At 41.5% G+C, this 23,096-nt stretch overlaps 1 protein-coding gene across 2 annotated transcripts in view; it reads left to right on the top strand.

The window, feature by feature from the left end:
• Positions 1-301: 301 nt before the first annotated feature.
• LOC120747322 (zinc finger protein GLIS1) overlaps positions 302-23,096 on the top strand; it is a 78,646-nt gene continuing 55,851 nt past the window's right edge. Inside the window, exons 1-2 of one of the 2 annotated variants that reach the window (XM_040053110.1) lie at positions 302-820; positions 924-1,232. In XM_040053110.1, the coding sequence (XP_039909044.1) occupies positions 956-1,232 (277 nt within the window). In that variant the 5' untranslated portion in view covers positions 302-820; positions 924-955. The remainder of the gene's footprint in view (positions 821-923; positions 1,233-23,096) is intronic. The other variant, XM_040053109.1, reaches the window with a different exon arrangement.

Genomic DNA, 23,096 nt, shown 5'->3' with positions numbered 1-23,096 from the left:
AATACAGATTAAATCCCATTAATATTACTAGTTATTGAAAACTTTTTTTTAAACGTAAGAACTCGTGATGTTCATGAACAGTTAAAGTAACTGAAATCGTTTTGGCGGCTCAAGCAAACTGACCAATTTAATTGAATTCAAAGGGATTTATTGGTATAAACAGTTCCCCTCACGTTTTTATTTTTCTTTAAATTAAGCCAAGCCTCTGTGGAAAAGCAGCATGGAAACCACAGACACAAATCCATAACCAAACGGACTACTGAGATGGAGAGTCCTGATCCGATCTGCTCAATAAAAGCCTCGGAACAGCCTGTGCATATGAAACTATGCTTGTTCTCGTAAATGCTTACATTTCCCTCAGGAGCTGTGGGTCATTAAACGCTGAAATTCAGTGTTGTGACATAGTCTGGATCACATCATGATTAGTAACAGCGAGCTTTGAATGATAACGGGCGCATCATAAACACGCATGATGATGCAGGATATTGCACACAACTTTATGGGAGTTTATTCGAATCTTGATTCGTGCGTTACTCAGAACTGCTACATCGTCCCGATCCAGATCTTATCCCCCACGGAAACACGGACACCGTCCTTATTGGCGCTCCTGCATACCGGTGCAGCTATTGGGTGTCAATCTCACGCAAAAAGAGGGGGGACGAGAGAGAGAGAGAGGTGTGTGCACGGGATGCTGTGATGTCTGGTCGCCACTGAGAGGATGCTATCGATCAGGCGTGCAAATGCTTCCTTCTCCGCTTTGATAAGCATGGTCGTGTGCGCGTTTAGACTCTTTCTGCTCCTCGTAAACAAATTGGACAAGGTAGGTGTTGCCAAATCCCCGAAGTTTCCCAATGTGACGATTTCCCCCCCTGGTTCATATAGACTGCAGCGATTTGTTGACCTTTTTCTTTTCACGCGCACAGGTAATGTGAGCGGGGACCGCACTGGGTCATTAATGCAAAACTCCTCAGCGCTGTTCGGGATGGTGAGCCACTGCCAGACCCCTGCTTTCACCGACTTCACTGGCTTGACGCTCTCCGTGTACGGCAGCAAGGGAGACATCTGTGCGCGGCGAGCAGGGAACGGCTTTGGATCGCAGATTTGCCGGAGCCCTCATGACACCCCGACTCACATGAACTGCGCCAGCCCGAAGCGACTCTCCGCGTCCGAGGAAAAAGCGCATCTGTCAGGCAAAACTGCGCGCTTGTGCTTCTCTCTCCCACCGGTGCAAGGTAGGCTCTGTCGGCACTCCTGCTGCTGAGCATGGAGGATGTTGCAAAGTCCTTTAACTGAGTGGATTCGCCAGTTGAAGGAAATTGAAATGTTTTTTCATCTCTTTATTTAAAACAAACGTTATGGCACATTCAGCCAGACAGTTTGACCAGTTAGCAGTTCTGGTTATTTGAGAGTGATTTAAAAAGCCATCATCTGAATGAATATTGCTTCCACATGGCTTCTAAAGAGCGTCCTTTGATATAGCTGCACTTTGGTGTAAAGAGCATTGTTTGCAGTTGTGCGTTAGGCCTTTTAATTAAACTCAGACCTCCTTTGGGTGCTGGCCAATTCATAAACAGTCTATCAAAGACTTCTGTGAAGGGATATAGAAAGCTGCCAAGCAAATGTGCACTTCCTATGTGTGTTAACAAGGAATAGTTGAGTTCAGTGTCACATTGGCTTATCTAACAATAGGAAAACTCTTTCTTGGACAGCTGGAACTGTCTATTTTGTCTCAATTTGAGAAAAATATTAGGGCTTTTAGTTAACTAAGTAGACATGCTTAAATTGCTAAAATATTCTTATATGAGTCCTTTGGTGCCTGTTGGTTAAAAAAAAATCAAGAAGCAGGGCTGGGAGTTTATCGGTGAAGGGAAAATCTTTAAAGCAAAAATGACATAGATGAAAGTGGAATATAAATAGTATACAGAGTGGAAACTGTGTTTTTAGTCTGTGCTATTCTGTTTAGACAGTGTTGTTGTGAGTGGGTGGAGGTAATTACAGCCCCGTCCTAAATTCTGATTAGACTGAACAGACTTTTATATTAGCAATCACCCTTGCAGCAAGAAGAGGATCAACGGATTTGATTATTGTTTCTTGGTCCTAAACACAAACCATATGTCTGCTGAATGTGTCTCGGCATTTATGAGTTCTCTCAGAGCACAGTTGTGCCCTCAGCCCTCCATCCCCAGCATCCCGAACCAGAATGAATTGTCTCATTGTCTTTTCAGCGCTTTTGAACTCGCTTCCCGTAAATTGTGGGAATGCAAGATGTGTTATGTGTTTGTAGTTCACGTTATGCAGATTAACACTGAGGCAGACGCATTCTTTTTTTTTTTTGGCCTGAATGTATAAAACAATTGAGTGAAATTTTAATAAGGTCATCATTTTTATGGCAAGCAAAACTTCATCCAGCAAGAGTTTCCTTAAGCACGCACTGAGTCAGCGACATTATATTTTATTGTAGCATTCAGGAATACAAAGTTTAATTACGTTTAATGTGAACTCTAATGTTTCTAGCCTGCACAAATATGTGCTGCATTACAGGCATTTTTACAGTGTTTTATAGTCAGTCTTGGTGAGCATGGAGTATGAAAATGATCTCAGTACTCATCAGTCTTTTGTATAATGCCTCATTTCAGCCCGGTCATATTACATACTCCCATTTGGGGACAGAGCTGGAATTAAGGCTGCATTCTCAACCATTACTTTAGATTTATTCTGAAAGGGATCTCAGAACAAACAGTGCCTGTAATATTTCTCCTAATGGAAGTGAGACAGCAGAGGAAGACTTAATTCAGATAGGAGATTCCCGACCTTTTCCGTGAACCCTGTAATTGCAAAAAGGGAGGTATTACTCAGTGATAACAGCGATTCAAATGAAAGCTGTCACGCACCACAAGATGTTTGCATTTGGAACTGCTTTGCTGGTTTTCTAATTGCTCCCAAACTGCAAAAACCATGCTCTATGCCAGTTTTTCTTCATTGTGTTCGATTGTTTGCATAAGTGTTTACAAGTGTAAAACCACTGACTTTGAATGAGAGTCGGTGAATGAGAGAGCATTCGACAATACATATATATTTATTTATAGAAACGATAGAAAAGCACCATTTTCTCTATTTTTCTTCGCACCAAGTCAAATAACACTTAAATCTGTGCATGACTTCAGACAGTGTGCTTATTTTTTCCATCCTCTTTGTGAATTTAACGGTGGCTAATCACTCTAACACTGCAGGTCAACTGTGCTATAAATATTAGTGCCCACCAGCAAAGAAAATATTAAGCCTGCAAGGAAACCAGCTGAATATCAGCTTGAATGAATTGTCTACTCTAGCATCATTTGATATCTTACTGAAGTTTCTCCTGGCCAGAACGATGCTGCTGAGTCTGAGCTTATTTAAGGAAATGTTTGAGTCTGAAGAGTGTGCTGGTGTCCCACACTGCTGCTCTCAGATAATGCACAGGATGTCTCTAAAGAGATGAGTAATCAACATTTGAGCTTGTATGTTTTTGTGCCGCATTATCATGTGACTAGCACCGGTGTACCAGTGTAAGCACATAAACTCACCAACCTCCATAGCATCGATCTTATATATTGTAAACAGACACTGTGTGAGCCTACACTGCGTGCACACATCCGCTGATATCCTCAGACACTATTTTTATGGGGAAGTGGCATTGGTATCAATGTGAAATTCCCTCAGACTGACTTGGTTTCCTGTGTTTTCCCCCAGACGTCAGACTGTGGGGCGATAATCTGACTGTTATGAGAAACAACCAACCATTACAGTGCTGCTTTCAGCCTCTGAAGTGTAATACACTTAATGACAGCTTCCCAGTAGCCCGTGAATAATTTCAGTTGTAAGTGCAAAGTCTTTATTGTGAGAAAAGCAGCGGTTCCAAGCAAACTGTGTGAATTGTTACCCGTGTGGTGTCAAATGTATCTGAAAAACAGAAGAAAAGCTTGCCAGAGTCGCCTTTTCTTAAAAAGTCAGACAAATCAGAGTAATTAAATGTCCCAAAATATCCTTCTCATTCATCAAAACCCAGTGTTCAGCCAAGCCTAAGAGGAAACTGGTGATTACATAAAAATATCAGTATTCCAATACTTTCCGTTGGCTAGATTCTGAGTATAGGCTTTCATCTAAATCATTAGATTTGTGTCACATCAAAATGTTTATATATCTATAATTCTGGGAGAATATTTGTTTCAGCTGTTTCAAGGGGTTTTAAATTTCTTAAACTACCTGTGACTTGAGGCTTAAAATGCCTTTAAGCGTATTTGATGTATGCCCAGACAATATGGTTTATTTTGCTTGGATTTCACTGTTTCTGGGGGGAGAGTTCAGTTGTGTTATTGCTGAACTGTTTTGGTTTAATGCTGAAAGGTTAAGAAAATCGACACAAATCAGTGACTTTACATCGTGGTTTGTTAACTTGTTACCAAAAGCAGTCGATGGAGTTCATATAGTTTAGTGAAGTCGTTCATTTTTTTCTCCCCAGTATTCCAACACAAAGCTTCAGGAATGAAAAAGTGTCATAATGTCATAGTTGGTAAGGTGATTAATTAAATCTAGTCTAGACTAAAAGTCTAGAATTTAATGAAAGTTCATATATTTTTATATTTTAGAGGCTGTTAAGCAAGCTAGGAAAATTTGGTTTTACCCTAATCGGGTCACAAAAAAATCAAAGCAATAGTTAAAGAATACAAATCCTCATCTGGGTTAATATTCAGGTGTTGCAGTGTTTTGTATCATTTACTTTACAGAGTCATTTTTTGTTGTTTGCTTTTTAAACTTTTCGCCAAAACCACATTTTACTTTTTAAATAGTGAATCATTTTCATCTTTTTTTTTTCTTAAAAATATAATTTTTTTAAGAAAAGAAAGGAAAAGAAAAAAGTTCCTCTGCCGATCACTTTTCTGTTGAAAGGAGAAAAAGCTGACACGAGCACTGAAATATCAGTTTATTCAGTGCGGCTGAAGTTTGAAAGAAGGCTGTGGGTCTCAGTATCGCTGTAACTCCTTTTGCCAAAAAGTAGTGGCAGTGATGAAAAGCTTATAGGCGCTTTTTCTCGAAGATATTTTGAAAGACCGATCAACCCTCAGAAACGTTTTGCTGCTACCGCTGCTCTGTGACATTTGACCTTTTATTGAACGTCTTCTTCGCTTAATTTCTCTGCTGAGGCTAACCAGATAGTGAAAAACTACACAGCACATTTTTTGGTTATGCTTTTTTTTCAGCCAGCTGTACTTTATGTGGAATGCGTCATCGTGAACGGTCTTCTCTTTGTCCGGTTTGTTCTCCTTGGAAAAAATACACACGGACCTGTTTATATATAAAAAGTAGCACAGTGATAGTAACATTCTTTTCCTGGGTTTTCTCACCGCTCGGTGCATTCCCATGAGCTAAAGAGCCTCAGCCCACGTCTTTGCATACTGCATGAGCTCAGCAGTGAGTTATGGGCAAATGTGAGGGTGCTGCCTGGGAAGGGTGTTGCAGGGTGTAATATTTGCAGCATGTTCCATTGATTCATAAAGCGAAGGCCCGGTGATGATTCTGCAACGGTATTCCCGTAAACCTCTGCCTGAGACGCTGAATGCTGGGTAATGGAATAAAAGCACTTCCTGAGTCACAGCCACTGGAGAGGGAGAACGAGAGAACACCCCTTGTGTGGCATGTGCTGGGCTGAATCACCTCAGCCCAACTCGGCCTGAGATCCACGTGGTGTGTACGGAATCAGGAGGTACGGCAAAAGGAAGAGACGAGAGTTGCATCAGCTGTGGTCGGATTCTGATTAGATTTGCTAAATGAGCTTCAAAAAAGCTAAAATGTGATGTTTGCTGTGCTTTTCCTTTTCTGTTGTGAGTGTCAGTAAGGTCAGATGTTCTCATTCTTATGTGACCATTGTGGTATGACTATGGCATCTCACTCTAACCAAAAGCATTCTGACTTGCATTCTGCCAAGGAATCCAAACAGTCACACAGCAAAAATATGATCTGGTTTGAGTAAGTGTCGAAATATCTCTGGAATACCAGAAGAAATTTGCCCGGGGCCTCAGCTTAATCAAGAAAAAGCTGCAACGTTGGCTCAGATATGTCATCGTAAAAGTGTATTTTTAGCACAAACCTTGCCCAAAACTTTTATGCGCTCTTGGCGGTGAGAGGAATAAGCTGCCAGGTGTCTTTGTTTTGGAGCTCAGCATAGAAAAGATAAAAAAAGACTTTTCTCTGTTTGCCTGGACAAGCATGCCGCAGCTGACCACACGTCTATACAGTCTGCATTACTCATGCATTTTCAGACAGCAGCGACTCCTCTCGCAGAGCTCTCCGTGTATGACTTAGCACATGGGTGGGTTTTTGATTTACATCTCGGCTGTGCCACTTGCTGTTCTTGGCTCAACGCTGCTGTGTTTCATCAAAGAAAAATCCGCTCCACTCTTGACTGTGGCAGTAAAGACGACCGTCCGCCGCCGTGCTGCCTCGGCTAGAGTGCGCCTGGAAGCTTAGGGGGCACTCGCAGCTGTCAGCTAGAGAGAGAGAGACAGGAAGAGAGTAAGACATGACGGGGGAACGAAGAGGACACAAGGACTCACTGAGCTCCCTTAACAAGTGCTCAAGACCCAAATTGTATGAGTATGAAAAGGCACTGTTTGCATCCGAGTTTTAAGAGAGGCTCCTATTTCATCTTTTTCTGCCAGAGAGTATGTCAGCAGTTTATTTATGATACATAAAAGCTTACAAAGTCTGCATCACAGCTCGGTAAACAGATCACCATTTAAACCTGCAGCAAGCGACAGATTTAAATGCGAGTCAGCCTCAACTTCTCTAAACGGTGTCTGAAATGTCCGTTTTTTACGAGGCTGGGCATGTTGGACGTTAATCAGCTAGCCAATCAAACACTGGCTTCAACCGAGTGGTCAAAAACAAATGGGCAAACATGATGTTTTAATGCCTTCATTAGAGTGGAGGAGAAGGCAGCCAAAAGGCTCGAGTTTTATCCTCTCTCTCCGTCTCTGCCAGGAAGCTGCCACGGGGCAGTGCCCAGTCAGCTCACTGCACCATTGGCTGGCGCTGCCCCAGTGGACTATGAGAGACATTATAAAGTCTAATAGTGCAGTTTATATATTTTATTAGTGCTCGTTAATCGAAGCCTAGCATTCTGGAAGAATTAGTTATTCTCTAGTCATGTGCAAAGCGATCCAGCCTGAGCACTGTATTAACTTGCTTACCAAGATTATTAAGTGCACAAAAGAACGATGGAACGAAGGCTGCTTAGAGGAAAGCTCGTGCACTGTGTCTTGTCTTAAAGTGATGTGGGTTGACATCAATCATAAACCCTGAGCGTGACGACTTGTTGTTGGACTCAGATATTAACGTGTGCGCTACGTCTTGGCAGATTTTTAGTTTCCGAATCGTCCTTTACAGACAGCAAACTTGTCTTGTGGTCGGGATCTACTGATTTTCATTTATTTATTTATTTTTGCATAAAATCTATTTTGAAACACAAATCTTTGGATAGAAATTTATGATGGCATACGTATCTCTTACACACGCAACAACTGATGATTAGTGTCAGCAGGGTGGCGCAGATAGACTGGTGCTTCTTTGTTATTGGTGAGTCTGGGCAGGCACGGCTGTGCATGCTGGGAGGAAGAGGAGGCTTTTGGGAAAGCGATGCTGCTGTCTTGTTCAGGTTAAGGCTTTTAAGTCCAAGTTGCAGGGAACTGGGAGACTCGCCAGACCGACTCTGGATGTTAATAAAGTTTAGCGGCTCCATGCCAGCACTGTGATCTGCAACGCTTAGGGTTATTTTTACAGACTTTTTACAGACAATTATATTTGAAAGAGAAGGCTGTTTTTCAGTGGGCTAATATCAGTGCAAGGAGATAATGTGTGTGATAAGAAGATGCAATTTCCCATGATGTGGTGTTGCAGAGGGCTTTTTTTTATGCGTGGGAATATCTTTTGCATGAGAACTTCCCCTGCAGTACTGAAAACACTATATTACACTTTTTGCTTGTAATATTTTAATAGTGGTTTGTTAAAAGCGAACATTTAACCCTAACTGTTCATGCATTTCTCCACTTAGCTTCTCACCCTAAAAGTTATCAAAGTACAACAAGGATCCGGCATTTTGTGGGGAAGAACGGGGATACAGATCCAACATTTCGGATACCAGTGCAGATGCCTTGGCTTTTTATTGATTTGACACCAGTGTAGAAATTCTCATTCATAATCAGATTTTTTCTGCAAGGAAACTTCATTTTAAACACTGTTTTGTTACTTTTTATAAGAAAAGGTAGCAAATCAATGAATAGATATATAAAAACAGTGGATTAGTGTTAATAAGTAATATTACAAGTGAAAAACAGTAAAAAGTATTTACATTAGTGCGTTTGAGTGTTTCCTGTATGTTTACTGCTGTCTCTGCTCTCACTTTCACCTTCGGTGCACCTCCTCACACACAGCAGATAGGACACAGGTGAGAGTGAAGATAATGTTCAGTGTGTTATGGATTATATTACCGTAACTGCACTAAAAGCTCCCCAACATAAGCAGACAAGTCTGTCTGTGGAGGTTTTCATGGTTTTTTGTGAACTCACATTTAGCTGCAAACAAGTAAAGAAAAAGTCATTGCAAGTGAAAAATAAATCTGGGTAGATGAAGTTTTCAAGTTTAAGTCTTCTTTATTTACACGATGACATGGGGAGGACGGAGCGCTTCACAGATATATGACAGCTTGAACAAAGAGGCCGAACAGCGTAGCTATTCTGCTGTTCTTCACTGCTGAATAAAAATACCATCCAATCGTCTGATATTTGTTCTGTTAGCTTGAGTTTAATAGATTGGCTCCGTACACTAGATCAGCCTTTTGTTACCAATTCCCGATCTGACTTTCTGAGTCATAATTGGACCGATGTCTGATCCACTTATCAGATCAGTGCATCTCTTTGGAAGAGTGAGCACAGCTGATTTATATTCCTCGTGGTTTTTTCCCCTTTTACTCTTTTTTTTTTGTTTAGCATAACCAAGCGTTGCTTATTTGCTCTCCTCTTTTTACCTGTCACGTCAAGGTCTATGTTTGCCTGACTAGTTGCCAAGCCAGGAGTTGAAGACATTTAAAGCTACTCTGACTTATAGCTGCTGTACTGATGTACTGATGTCATTGTCTTCTAGGCATCTCAGCCTGATTTTACCCTCTAGACACAAAAACCACATCTCACAGATGTGCTGGCTGCTCTGTCCACAAGTTTCCACTGGAAACAGTAGAGACATCTGCTATCTTCTGGCTTCTGTGTCTTTTAGGTTGTTAGTTTTAAATTCCATTTTAAGGAATATGAGCAATTTTCTTTCTGTTTTTTAATATTATTTGATGAAATTCTGAATAGGAAAAACAGCTTTCCGCAAGCATCGTCGAAGACATCGAGTTCTACCTTTTGATTTATTGCTGCCAAGATTAAGAGTAGGGCTCCTTTTCTCCGTTTGTAGAAAGTGTGTTAAATGGGTCCACATTGCACTGAGTAATACCTTCAGTATGCACTCTTCATTAACATGCTTAACATTCCCCCCAAGACCCAGAAGTCAGCTCCTATAATACACTGCTTAACACAAACATCATGTCGTACACTTATGATCTCTTATGGGGCTCGTTGTTGGCCGTTTCAGGAGCGAGCTGATTTGTGCGTTTGTAAGTGTGCGTTTGTAAGTGTGTTAATGCCGGAGTCCAAGCGAAGCTACACGATGGACAAGTTGAACTCTGAACATGAAAGTTGAACTTGAAAAGTTAATAAAATATGCACTTTTTGCCAGCTAACTGGAGCAGAGATCCATTTGAAAACTCTAGTCAAGAGGTTAGTACACTGTGGTCCAAAATGTGTTCTTTTTGTTTGGCTTGAGGATGAAGTCTGTTGCAACACTGGTCATGTTGAATGTTTCCCAAACAGGACACACAACTTAGTTTTTAAAAATAAGAAATGTTAATACTTGGCAAAATAAATGCTGAGCCAGTGCTAATTTTTCAGCAAGTGTATCAATCACCAAAAAGATGTTATGATCGTGTAATACTTTAGGACAGGGGATGGTTTTGTGCATTTCCAAAGACTGGATGTGATTATAAACTTTCCTTTAGAAATCCACATGTTGATGCATTTAAAGAGACCTATTATGCTAAATTACATCCTTGTATTTTTATTTTTGAGTAACTTTGCATGATTTACAGGTATAGTTGTCTACTGTCTGCAACAAGCTATATAAACGAAAAGCATAATAGATAATAATGATGTGCTGGTGGCCAGCTGTTTTGAAAAGGAAGGTTAATAGGAACCAGCTCCTAACCATCCAACTGGCTTGACATGTGCGTCTTTTCTCCTGGTGTTTAGCTTTAAACCTTTACGACAAAGCCAAAGCCCATCAAGAAGAGCTTCATTCACCTTGAAATCGATACGCTGAGATGCTTGGATCCACATAGACAAGACACTTGGAAATTCCCATGGCTACAGTAACCAAAAAAAGCTTCCCATTGCAGGAAATGTTTCTTATATATCACCCGGGATTTTAGGCAAGAATATTTAGGATGAGTAGCTGGCTTTTTCCCCAGAATGTCCTCACCAAAGCTGAGTCAGAGATTTACTGAACTGATAGAGTGAGTGAAGAAAGGAGAGAAGAGCAAGATTTTTCCAGTCTCTTCTTTCTGTTTATCTAACTTTTGCCCTTAAAAAGTCAGCTCACAGCACATGTTGGCTAATACCGATAAAAAGCCTAATCAGGCACTTTCAGCTCGTATCGGCTCTTCATCTAATAGGCTTGTGTTTGAGAGTTGAAATGAATTAGGCAGCGTCAGAGCCATGACAGCCAGGTGCTGAGCACTTGGCCCAGTGTCCTGCAGCCTGAGCCAATTGGAAAATGCTTTGCAGAATTTATCTGCACCCTTCTCCCTTGACAAATTATTTTATTGTTCCTACACAGTTGGTTTTCATTTAGTCTTTTGGCTAATGATCGGCTGAGAGCATGTGCACCATTGTTGTTCCTTTCCCTCAACTTTTCTTCAACATGGATACTCTGACTGGAAGCGTGCACGTCTGATAGCACACTTTCATGACACATAGAAGGTAGAATGTACACAGATTGGGCAACTGTTGCATATACTGTATGTCCCGAGTGTCTATAAACCTGGGAAATCTTTCTCAAGGAATAACTTCTTCTGATCTCCCCTCAGTGAGCTCCAAACCTCACTGCAAAACCTTTAATCACATTATTCAGTGTTTCATGTACCACGACTAGCAGATATGCTCTGTGAGGGCGGCAGATGTGAGAGATAGGTTGGAGCTCGCCTCACGTCCGAGCCCTGCACTTTGCATGACCTGAGCTCAGTACATCAGGACTGGGCCGCTAATCTTTTACAAATGCTCCGAGTCTCCATGACCGGGCCCTCGCAGAGATGGCTTAGTCAAAACATCCCCGCTGCTCCCGAGCACAACCTCGGCCTCTAGCTTAATTCAAACACTGATTAACTAACAAATACCTGCTGCTTGTTCCATGGCATTACACAGCCCGGTGCGCTCCGCTCGGCTCCATGGAGTTTGACAGTGTGTTTGCTGTTCTGCAGAGGAACACAGAGACCTACTGTGCAACAGGCTTTTCAGGATTTGTACGTAAAATGATACAGGACTTGAAAAATCGCTAACTAACAATTTACACTGACAACCGTAAACGGAACAGCCAAGATTTTAACTGTTTGGCTTGAATTGTGATTAAGGTCGTTGGCGGTTGCGTCATCAGTGTTTCCTGCCAGTAGATGAAAGAAAAAGAGCGTTTTTATCAGATGATACAGGTAGAAGTGATAATCATAAATCATGGCCTTTTGTCGAGAATCAGATTTCATTGTAGTAACCACCAACAACTCCCCAACCCCTCACACTTCCCAAGTTTCTAAGAAAGTCTTAGTTTTCCTGCCAAGCGCACTTCCCATTGAAATAAATAGAACTACTTGTGCTATAACTCGGCATCATTGAGAAACTGCTCTGTTTTTATGAGTATTTAAAACGACATTGTTACAGAATGTATTGTGAAATGAAACTAAATATGTGTGGTTTTCTCAGTAATTGTATGTGATAAACAATTCAAGTTTATTGCTCATTCATTTCTATGCAGCTGTGGCCAGGCCGAGGCTATTGCTAACATTGGGGCGGCACTAAAACTGATGTCTCATCAATTATTTTCAGTTTTCTGTGTGGGGATTTTTCCGTAAGCCAAATCGTCAAATTTGCAGACATGGCTGCAAAAAAGTGGAACAGTTTTGTAGTCATTTGTATTGTTGATAAAGCTGTGTTTAAATAGGTGGTTGCACTGAAAATGTGGCCATGTGCGATCAGAGACCTTCTGCTAGAAAAATAGTTCTGTGAGTATTTGAGTAGCGCTGGTGTTTAGGGATGGGTATCGGTATCCGGTGCCATTATGGCACTGGTTCTGACATAAACGGTAGTAACCAGACCGAAAAGCAGCGCACATTTCAGTGCTTTATTTCCCCTGAGATGTCATACACTTTGGATTCCAGCCAATCATTTTACCTTTCCGAGGATAGTAGGCGGGCCCAGGTACGTACGTTCTTTTAGAGCAGAGCTACAGATTAAAAATGTCCAAGGCGAAGCGGTCAAAGTCTGGCTGTACTTCACAGCAAAAGATGCAAACTCAGCAGCAACAAGTGCTTTAAGCTGATACTGTGATACTGTCAAAGGAGGTAACACCTCAAATCTGATGAAACACCTGGTGACGCATAGCGGGGTTTTTTTAAAGCCGAGAAATGCACCGTATTTGATAGCTTGCTGCGAGACCTCACACCGAGCACATCTACTGCGGGTGTGGTGCCTGTTATCGGACCCGGAGTTAGCAACATCCCCCAAGAACCCGAAGAGGAGAGTCCTGGCCCCTAGCCCTGCCAGTGTAGCAGAAATGATGAGGATGATGATGCAGCAGCAGCCGTTCTTCTCTGCGTGAGTAGCTTAATGTTGTTCGTGTGTAATTTACATTGAGTAGGCTAACCACGTTATTACATTAATGCATGTAAGGTGAACTAGCAAACACCGTCATAGCTACATGCGGCTGTCTTCTTGTTTGATGGCAGATGCTCCCTTCACCCTGGCCAAAAAGGCTAAAATGACCAAAGAAAAAGTGGGAAACAGCTAAACATGAGAGGTTTTTGGACAAAGTTCGTGTTTTTTCCATTGTTTAAGCTTCCAGCCAAGAGTGATACCATATATGCCCCATAGCTGCAGAAAAGGCTAACATTGTTATCTTTTTACAAAAAAAAACAGCTGAACATGAGAAGTTTTTGGACAAAGTTTGTTCTCCATTCTTTAAGCACCGGTTCGAGCACCGGTTCGAGCACCGTTTAAGCACCGGCACCGTTTCAAAAGTACTGGTTTGGTACTGGTATCAGATAAAACCTAAACGATACCCATCCCTACTGGTATTGTGGGTTGGCCAAACCTTTGTCCCTCCCATGGTTCTGCCCCTGATCTGTGCTGTTTTGATTGCCATGGTACTCCTATGTCCATGCAGTGTGACGGTGCTGCAGAACTTGCATCGAACATAAGTTGCCAGTGTTTGTCTGTTGATTTTTATACTTTTAAAATGATAGGACACACTGGGGATAATAAATCTTTCACAATTGTTCATAAGAACGATACTTTTATAGATATAGTTGGAATTTTAATGCTATCTATAAACTGAATGATTTTATTGTAAATGAAACTTGTGCAATGATGTGCTTTAGTTTAAGGGCTGCAATTAAAAATGTTTAACGTATAGCCCACCAAACCGCACTTTAACCAAAGTCAACAGTACTTGTTAGCCATACCCTTGATAGCCTTGGCTGTAAATGTAAATGCATAGGTTACCGCAGCATCCACTTTTACAGGGCCAGATTTGTCATTTGACACGAAAATACGGCCAATCTAGGCCACTGTAAAGATGCCAGTCTCATGCAAACCTCAAGAGCTCCGAGCCTTGAAGGAGCCCGGCGAGACGGGCGAAGCATCGGCATATGTACACTGCAGCCTGCCAAAGTACACTCATTTAACAGCACCGAAAGACTTGAGCTGAGAACCTGCATGTTTATGTTAGGAATGATGTAAAATGGCTAGAATTCATATTTCACATCAAATTTCTGTTTCAAGATGGCTTCTCTCAATTTCTACGTGTAAGGAAACAAACATTTGCATTTCAAAGTTCTTCAAATAAAAATAAATTAAAAGCAAACCATTTTATGGGTTTGGAGACTCTATTGGAAAACAGGTCAGGGGCGAAATGAATATTTTTTACGGTTCATAAAAGAGCTTCACAATGAATGCCAGGTTATGTGAAAGGCTTGACACATGGTACGGGCCAGAGTCCTTCGAGAGTCCCTCTCTATTCAGACGCTTACACTCTCGGCCAAGACCGGCCAAACAAACCTCACGGCATAAGCCAGGATCCAAATGAAGAATGATTTCTTTATTTCTGCTCTTTATCATCTAATTAAGCTCCTTCTCACCAAAGTCCTGTCCAAGGAAGTCGACATCCTTCACTTTTTACTTTTCAGTTCATCTGTTTCCAGTTCATTTACAATTAACTCAACATTCAGGGCCAGCTTGGTATTTTCTGCCTTTTTAGAAGTTATTTAGGGTCATAGTGTCAAGTGTTTAACTCTCTTTTATATGTTCACTGACTCTATACATAAATATTTGTACATAATATTTTTATTAGGTATTTTAGTTTAGATTTCTATCTGTCAGGGAGCTGTATCGTCCCAGTTATTCTTCAGAGCAAACCTTAAACATATATCCAGATCTTTAGTGCATAAATGTAATATGTACCAGACTATGCTGGTGTTTGCAATATTTCTGGAGTACTGAAGCGTTTCCTTATTTTATAATTTCGTGAAACTCTGTGAATGGATATGCTGTTCATTCAGTATTTATCGTGTTTAAAATAACCCATCGTCTATAAGCCTGCGTACTATATGTAAAAGGACCAAATAAGCCACGTTTCCTTTCTCCGCGCTTTTAACAGAATCAATTTAAAGTCGCAACCTGATAAGATGGAAAAAAGCTGTCTTTGCTGTTCTTCCACAACAAAAAGAAAACGTTTGCGCTACGATATCCGAAATCTCAAATCTGGATGTATTTGTTTCTCTAAGCCTCTACAAGCTGTTGTTTTTCTTTGGATTCAGGCCGTCTCAGTTCAGGCTCCTCGTGTAATTCCAGGCTGCCTTCATGATGTTGAGAGCAGGGCTCTGTGGGATTCATACCATCTGTTGCGGGACTCGTTGTTCTTATTGTCAGTGAAGATACAGTACATGTAGTTCTTCATGATCCTGACTGTATGCTTGTGGTCAGTACTTGTGAATGAATCTGGGGCAGATCAAATGTCTCTCTGATGGTTTTAAGGGATGTGAAAGAGTTGGAAAAAGAAAACTATGAAATACATGACATAGAAAAATCACATCTCTAAGCTAATATATAAAATCAATACAAAGTTGTTTAAAACAGAATGTAGAACATATGGTTGGGAATAATCTCAGTTAGAGAATAAAAAAGTGCATTGTTCTGTATTTTAATGACACTGATTTATTTATTTATTGTTATTTATGACGTTTTTGGACTGACCCACATTCAGTTGGAGTTATCGGTCGCAACTCCCAAATAATTTCGCAAAAGTCACATCTCGCTTTGCTTCTAACCGTCGTCTGACTCACACGGTGAAGGGACGCAGCGAGAGCAGTAATCATAACAAAAGGAATCTTATTACAGCCATTAAACAAGAGAAGGAAAAACACTGTAGGCCTTCATGCTTGGACATCTAAAATGCTTACGCAGTGAGAATATATTTGCTCGTAAAGCTCTTTGATGGTGGCCCTGTCTGTTCCAATACGCAGGGCTCCTGTCTGTGTAAATACCTGCGTATTGACCTCACACCGCACAAGATTAAATGTGTTTCCATAGGTGTCACTTGGTGCCATTTTTGGCTTTAACGGGCCCCACTGTGCCTTAGTCCCTGTAACCGCGGGGGCTCAGGAGTCACGCCATCACTTCTCATGTGGTGGCTAACAGTGGGCTCTTCCTGAGTTTGTAGATGAGGGCTTGATTGAACTGCAGCCCCCTCATCCTCCTCGCAGCGGCATTGTGGAAATTTGTTTGATGTTTCGGTGATATATAATGTCTGGTAGACTGTCCATCTCAAGTTACTTAGAGAGCGTGCTCCTGCCTCTGTGTGCTCTCTGTTTTGCGAGTGTGTGTGTGTGTGTGTGTGTGGTGTGAGGGGGGTGGTCTTCAATGCCAAAGCCATTGGTGAATGAGGACTCCCCACACAATAAAAGAACGGTATTGCTGACTTCCTTAGGTATGTGTGGTTTGAAATTCAACACAGGTTTGCTCGGTGGAGAACCTGGGCCCCGCTCTTATTTATTCTGTATATTTATGAAAACCCCAGTTCTGTGGTGCCCTCTGGGTCTACGAGGAGGAGGTCCCCAGGCCAGGTTATGGTCATTATTATGGCCCTTTGGTGGGAGACTGCTGTGCAATAGCACATTTCCTTAGTGTTACAGATTATTAGCCATTTTGTATTTGTGTGTGCAAAATAAACACTTTGAGCCAAAGTTAATTCATTAATTAACCACAGCTGGGTGCTCTCATATTATGGAGCACCAAAATGATCTTTTTATTAGTCAGCGTATCAGCTTGCTACAGTAATCAAATCGCAAATAAAGCCCTGGCTCTTAGTTTCTGCTGTCATAGCAAATTACACACTTTTAAAAAAAGCTCCTTTTCCTGCATTTTCAGGCTGACTTGAAGCCCAGTCATCTTGACTATAGCTAATATTCATTCTGGACACTGTGGAGGAGCAGTGACCCCAGCTTTAACCAAAGACTTCAAAAGCCAAAGCAATTACTATGCATGCTTTGAACATATCCTTTTCACAAAGCAACATTCCATTATTCTTCCTGCGCTACAACAACAAAAAGTAAGAAAGAAGTAGGAAGTGAAATCGGATTCCTCTTCTGGTTCCCAAAACATCTGGTTTGGCCCTTGTTTTAAACAACTAGCATCCCCTCTGAGAATAACAGAAGGTTATGTGCACTGTGTGTAGGTAACAGAATAATCATTTTCAAATGTTGCTCCATCCAAATGTGATCTAATTACCAACACTTAAATTCAACCTCTCAGTTGGACCACCGACCATCAAGGGAGTTTTCCTCCAAACCTTTTCCTAACTATTCATTTATTTCTCCCCCACTGCTGGCTCGAAACCATTAAAAGTATACAATAATTGCTGAAAACTGATTACTTGTTTTACAGACGTCACATAAATCTTTTCTCTTGTCAAACTGTAACCAATGGCACGGAGCGGTGCCGGGCGAGAAGAAGAGATATTATCTGTCGGAAGGTCCTCGATGCCCCTGCTACATGGAGATACTCTCATGTTGTGTGGTTGAGTTTGGCCACTGTCATTTCCAAGGAATTTCCTGCCATCTGTGTTCAATCGAATTCTCTCACAGATCTGGGCTTGCTTGTAAATATTGGGTGCTGGCTGAAGAGGACTGAAGAAGTACTGTGAGTTTTGTACCAACAGCCTTTCGGCCCATATTGAAGAGGCCACTGGCACAGCAGGGATCACTGAGACTAAAGAGCAGCATATTATGTGGCTGTTCTGGAAAGGGGTGATTACTTACTTAGCTTTAATTTACATTGATTTAATCCACACGGTGAACTATAGCTAAAAGTGTTGAACTGATCGCACTGAAATGAACAGATACACGTTTCCAGAAAAGAAATAACTTTGGTGATACTCCCCGACTTTCCCTTCACCAGCAACCCAAAGTTTTCCCACATTATCTGTATTCCAGGGATACCCAGTAGGTAAAGCGGTTGCCCCATGATCGGAAGTTCGGGGGTTCGAATCCACTGAATGGCTACCCTGAGGTACCTCTGAGCAAGGTACCGTCCTCACACACTGCTCCCCGGGTGCTGCACTGGTGGTGGCTGCCCACTGGGTGAATGGGTTAAATGCCGAGGAGTAATCCCCCTACGGGGACTAACACACACACACATTCCCTCATTAATTGTCCTGAATATTTTTTGGCAGACATTTTTTTATTATTTACACTAACCCTAACCTGTTAATCTTCTGACTTTTACTTTAGTGCCACCATGAGATTTACTGTAGTTTTCAATAAAATGTCTAGAAAACAGTTAAAGCCATGAAATTTGGACCAGATGTTAATGTTTCCTTTATGATTTCCTCTTGCACCGTTATCACTCAATACAATTAATTTGCTTTATAAAAACGACCAATTACCATTTTGCTCTGCTGTGCGGTAGCTTGCCAAGCAAAATGTTGAGTACGGTTCATTGTCTGTGTTATATATCAGCATGTTGCTGTTGATGTTGTGAGCCTGTTACCATGACGTTTAACTCAAATGTTTGGAAATGCATAAGAGTCGGTTACATTTATTTTTAAAGTAAATTTAAAGTAGTAAGAGGAGATTACCGTTAGGCATCACTGCCTGTTGACAAAGGTACGGTAACTTATCAGAGCACATCCCTTTAGAAATTCTTGAGCATGCTCATGATATACTCACTGGCCACCTTCATAGTACTGGGTGGGACCCTTTTTCACTTTAAGGACTGCTTGAATTCTTTGTGGTCAGGTCCATATTGACATGGCAGCGTCTCACAGTTGCGACGGTTTGTCAGCAGCACATCTGTGATGTAAATCTCCTGCTCCACCACATCCAAAGGGTTCTCTATTGGACTGAGACTTGATAACTGTGCAGACCATTTGAGTACTAGTTTGGGATGATTTGAGCTTAGTGGCATATTACCCCGCTGGAAGCAGCCATCAGCAGACGGGTACAATGGGGCCATAAAGGTAGAGACAGCAACAATACCCAGGTTGTGGTATTTAAACGATGCTCTGTTTCTACTAAGAGAAACAAAGTTACAATACATTACCACCAAACTGCTGATAGGGGAGGACAGATCTGTACTTTCATGTCTTTTTGTTTTATTTCTGTCAAATGCTGACCTGCTATCTAAATGTCACAGGACACATCTCTCCTCCATCAACCACTTAACCAGTCACGAGCTTATTCATTTTTCTCAGCAGTGACAATTTCAGTCACCATAGCTGTTACTGTTTTGGTAGTTACAGTAGTTATAAAAAGTAACCAGAGGACTCTAATAGCTTAGTCATATTTTACTTTGTTTCTCATGACTCCCAGCACATTTTTTCCTCTTTTTGAAGTCAGGAAGTCAACTTTCTAATCACTTAATCATTGTCTGCTTTATAAAACAAGTACATGCCAAGTAACTCACTCTAAAGTAGTTCAACTATTTTAGTCTTAACATAGTTTCAGTATCTAAATATGCACAATGTGTTGGTGTTAAAGATGAGTAATAATCAAATATACAAACTTATTGTACAAAATCTGCAAGTAATAACAATGTAACTTTTCTAGTCCCCATAATTTGATAACTTTTTGTAACTTGATATTGTGTCATGATATAAAGAGAAGCTTGATCCTGTAAAGTTCTGTCAAATGTTATTTTGCTCAGAAAACAGGAAAACGTCTGACATGAATCTGTCTTTTGTTTTCCTGTTGGAATACGTGCAAAACATTTCAACATTGAAATAAAGCCTTCAAATCGAGTGATGTTTGTCTAAAGTTACCTTCTTGAGCCAGACATTCTCAACACCACAGATTTATTGCACTATTACAACAAGTAGAGGTTCAGGCCGATGTTTGACGAAATGGATCTGATTTCAGTGAAGTTTCACAGGGACTTCTGCTGTGTTTTGATACGACTTCAGTGGGCACACAGACAAACTGAGGCCTATTGTTTAAGGAGGGAAACGCAACTTCTGCACTAAATCGAAATGTTTATTTTTAATGGCAGATTTATATACGCTGGTTATTCTCACGAGTGGACTCAAACAAACACGCATACAAAAACACAAGCGCTCAAAAGTAGTCTCTACCTACAGAGGTGTGGGCTCTAAAGCTTTTTAAATAGCCACTGATTTATAACATTTAAAGTACTTTGTAAGATTATTTTGTTTAGTTGTTGAAAATAAGAACCTGATTCTATGGAGAAGTATACCAGACGCATTAAAGGCTTTCTCTGAGGGTGCGGTACTTCGTGCTCGTCAGTCCCAAACCTCTGGACTGGCTACATCACTCTGCCAGTATTTACTGCCGCCTCCCCAAACAGAGCCACCTCTTGTCTAGCTTTGAAGCACCTCCTGATCCCATGCCGAGGCTTCAGCGCTCTTGGCCAACCTCCGGAGCCACGTCGTTCACCAGCCTTGTAAAGGTGTCTGTCACCAAGCCAGGCGTCCCCGTCACGTCTGCCAGCAAAGTGCATCACGATTTGTCAGTTTGCTGGTCGATCGGGTCGGTCCACGGTCCTCACTGATGCTTTGTGCGCTGTTTGGCCTTTACATTTATGTGGCTTCGCTGTCAAATTATAGGATGTGGTTTGGCTCAGCGCTGCTTGTAAAACTCTGTGATTAATCCTGGCAGTGTGTAGATTTGCGGGCAATATCTTGTTATCATAGTGATTGTCAGGAGAAAGTTGTGGCTACTTGTGGCTTTATTGTGGTTTGTTGACTATGCACATTTTTGCTATATTAACAAACGTTCTAAAAGAGTTTGACTTGAAGACAAAAGATATGCTTATTTTTGTGATAATCAATCATTGCTGTGGTGCTTTGGGCTTTTTTCTAAATTGCCCTTTGCAGAGGTCACTGTGCAAACAATGGGAGTACTATAAGGACTTTCCCCATATTTCTGTCTGGATTTGTGTTTGCTGAGTTATTTTCTTTTTTTGGTTCAGATGCCATTTTGTTTATGCTGCTCGTGCTAATGTCATCATCCTGCTTTTATACATCTTAAAACCTGGATGGGTCATTTTCTGAAGTTCAGATAGAAACGGATCCGTTTAATAACTGAGAAAAGCTGTGACGTGGAAGTTTTTCCATTTATGTAAAGCTTTTAAATGAACATATTTAAAGTAACATCTAAATTTTTTATTTTTTACTAAATTTAAGTGCCTCCAAAACCGACAAAATATGAGCTATTATTTAAAATTTAAACCCACCCCGCTTTCATCCAATCCCAGTTTCTTTTTCAGCCTTAGGGATCGCCTGATCAAATCTTTGTTCTCAAAAAAAAAAAAATGATGGCCTGTGAGGGAGCCACCAGTGACAAAATGCTACCACCAGGTGGTGACATGCACAAGTGTAAAGTTTTAATTATGTAAATCAGGGAGGACATCAGGGGTGATCCCAGCCTCTCACTCTCACACATACACACAAACAATAAAGAGATAAATGTTTGTGTGTATCTGGAGTCACATAATCCTGAAGCATTCTCTCCTGTTTGGGATTTGAATGACTCTTTTAGTCAAAGCAGTTGGTCTTTGGGACTTGGCTGGTGCGCAGGCTGGCACTGGAATGGGGTGGGTGGGGTTGGTCGGTGGGGATGAAGATGGTGGGTTTTTGGCTGCCAACTATTTGTTTGTGTTCATGACTGCGGTTAGCAGTGCTCCATTTGAAGAGCCTGGCATTATGAGGACCCCTGCTTCCCACAACATGTTCTCTCTTCTCTAAAAGACAGCAGAGCTAATCATTTACCGACCGCTGCGTTTATCGGCGCGCCTTGAAACTGTGCAGGCACTTAGCAGGAACAACCAGTCGTATCCACGATATGCTGTCTCAGTTTTTATTTACACTTTTCTTAACGCAGCTGATTTTTGTTCTTTTCTCGGACACAGTCGCTTCTTTTCTTCACTCTGAGGTTGAACCTGCCCGTTTGGCTTTCTTGCATGTATTCTTCGGTTTTTATGTGACCAAGCTGAGCATGAGAAAACGGGGACAAGCAAAGATACCTGGTCTGTGAGGGGCTAAAATCCGCCAGAACCAATTGATTTTTTATCCTCCCGAGGTTCTCATGTCTGCTGGTTCTTGTAATCCTGCTACGAAAACACTGACATTTCTGTGCTGCACCAGTAATTTAATAGAGTTTTTCTTCTTCCCTTTACTCGGCACCTGCTTTAAGAGGAGCTTCCTCCCTAGACGTTGTTATTTTTCATTTACTTGTGCCCTCAGGTTTTCAATCATACATCCATTACTAAGCAAACAAATAAGTTCCGGGCCTATGCCGCAGACACAAATATAGACATGAGTTATGAGATTCAGAGGAGTCGGGAAAGGCTTTGGATGCTAATACACAACATCTGCACCGGACAACACGCACAACCAGAGCATCCCACCGCAAAGACCCACAGTCTGCTGACACTCACTTATATGCGCTGACCTGTCTCCTGTCGAAACAGGAACGATGGGGGGAGAACCGTGGCAGGTGGTGGCGCTGGGGCAGACGGGGATAAAATGATCATTATTAACTGTTTATGTGCTGAATGTTATGATTTATGGTGCCAAAGTGGGGCCCGTCGAGGTGTCACGTTGGATTTCCAGAGGCATCTGTCTTGCGGTTTTGGCAGCTTGTTGTACCTCGGGTTCAGATGTTTGCATCACACTCCTCACATCCCATTTCCTTCTCCGACACCCCCTCAGCAGCCTCCCCTTGCTTTAAGTACAGTACACCTCCGATCGCTCCCCTTTCCTCTCCTTAAACCCTCGATCCATCTGCACATCTGCTTTTCATTGAGGCCTGCATGTCTCTAAAGACTTGAACGCATTAAACGCTGGCACAAGTGCAGTCTCACTCTGGCACTTAACACACTGCTTAGGTGACTTAAAAGGGAGAGGCGAGAATTATAGAAAATGAAGTGTCACCAAAATAAAAAATGGCCCCAGATTACCACCAATTACACTTAACAATCCTGTCCAGACCATCTGTTGATCAGATGACCGACTGGTACTGTCTATGGAGAAACATGGAGACTTCATATAGGGAGACAGCGACACAGACTTGAAACTATGTAATGATGTGGTTTGATCTTTTCAGTACTGTGTAGATTGGAATGCTTTGTATGGTAATGCAGTCATAACGGAGTATCTTGGGATAATAGTCATGTTGTTTCAGTGGGGTTAAGTTC

The sequence above is a fragment of the Simochromis diagramma genome, unplaced genomic scaffold (genome assembly GCF_900408965.1).
Source record: "Simochromis diagramma unplaced genomic scaffold, fSimDia1.1 OVJJ01000419.1, whole genome shotgun sequence".
In the NCBI taxonomy this organism is placed as follows: Eukaryota; Metazoa; Chordata; class Actinopteri; order Cichliformes; family Cichlidae; genus Simochromis; species Simochromis diagramma.
This window is presented reverse-complemented; position numbering and strand designations above follow the sequence as displayed.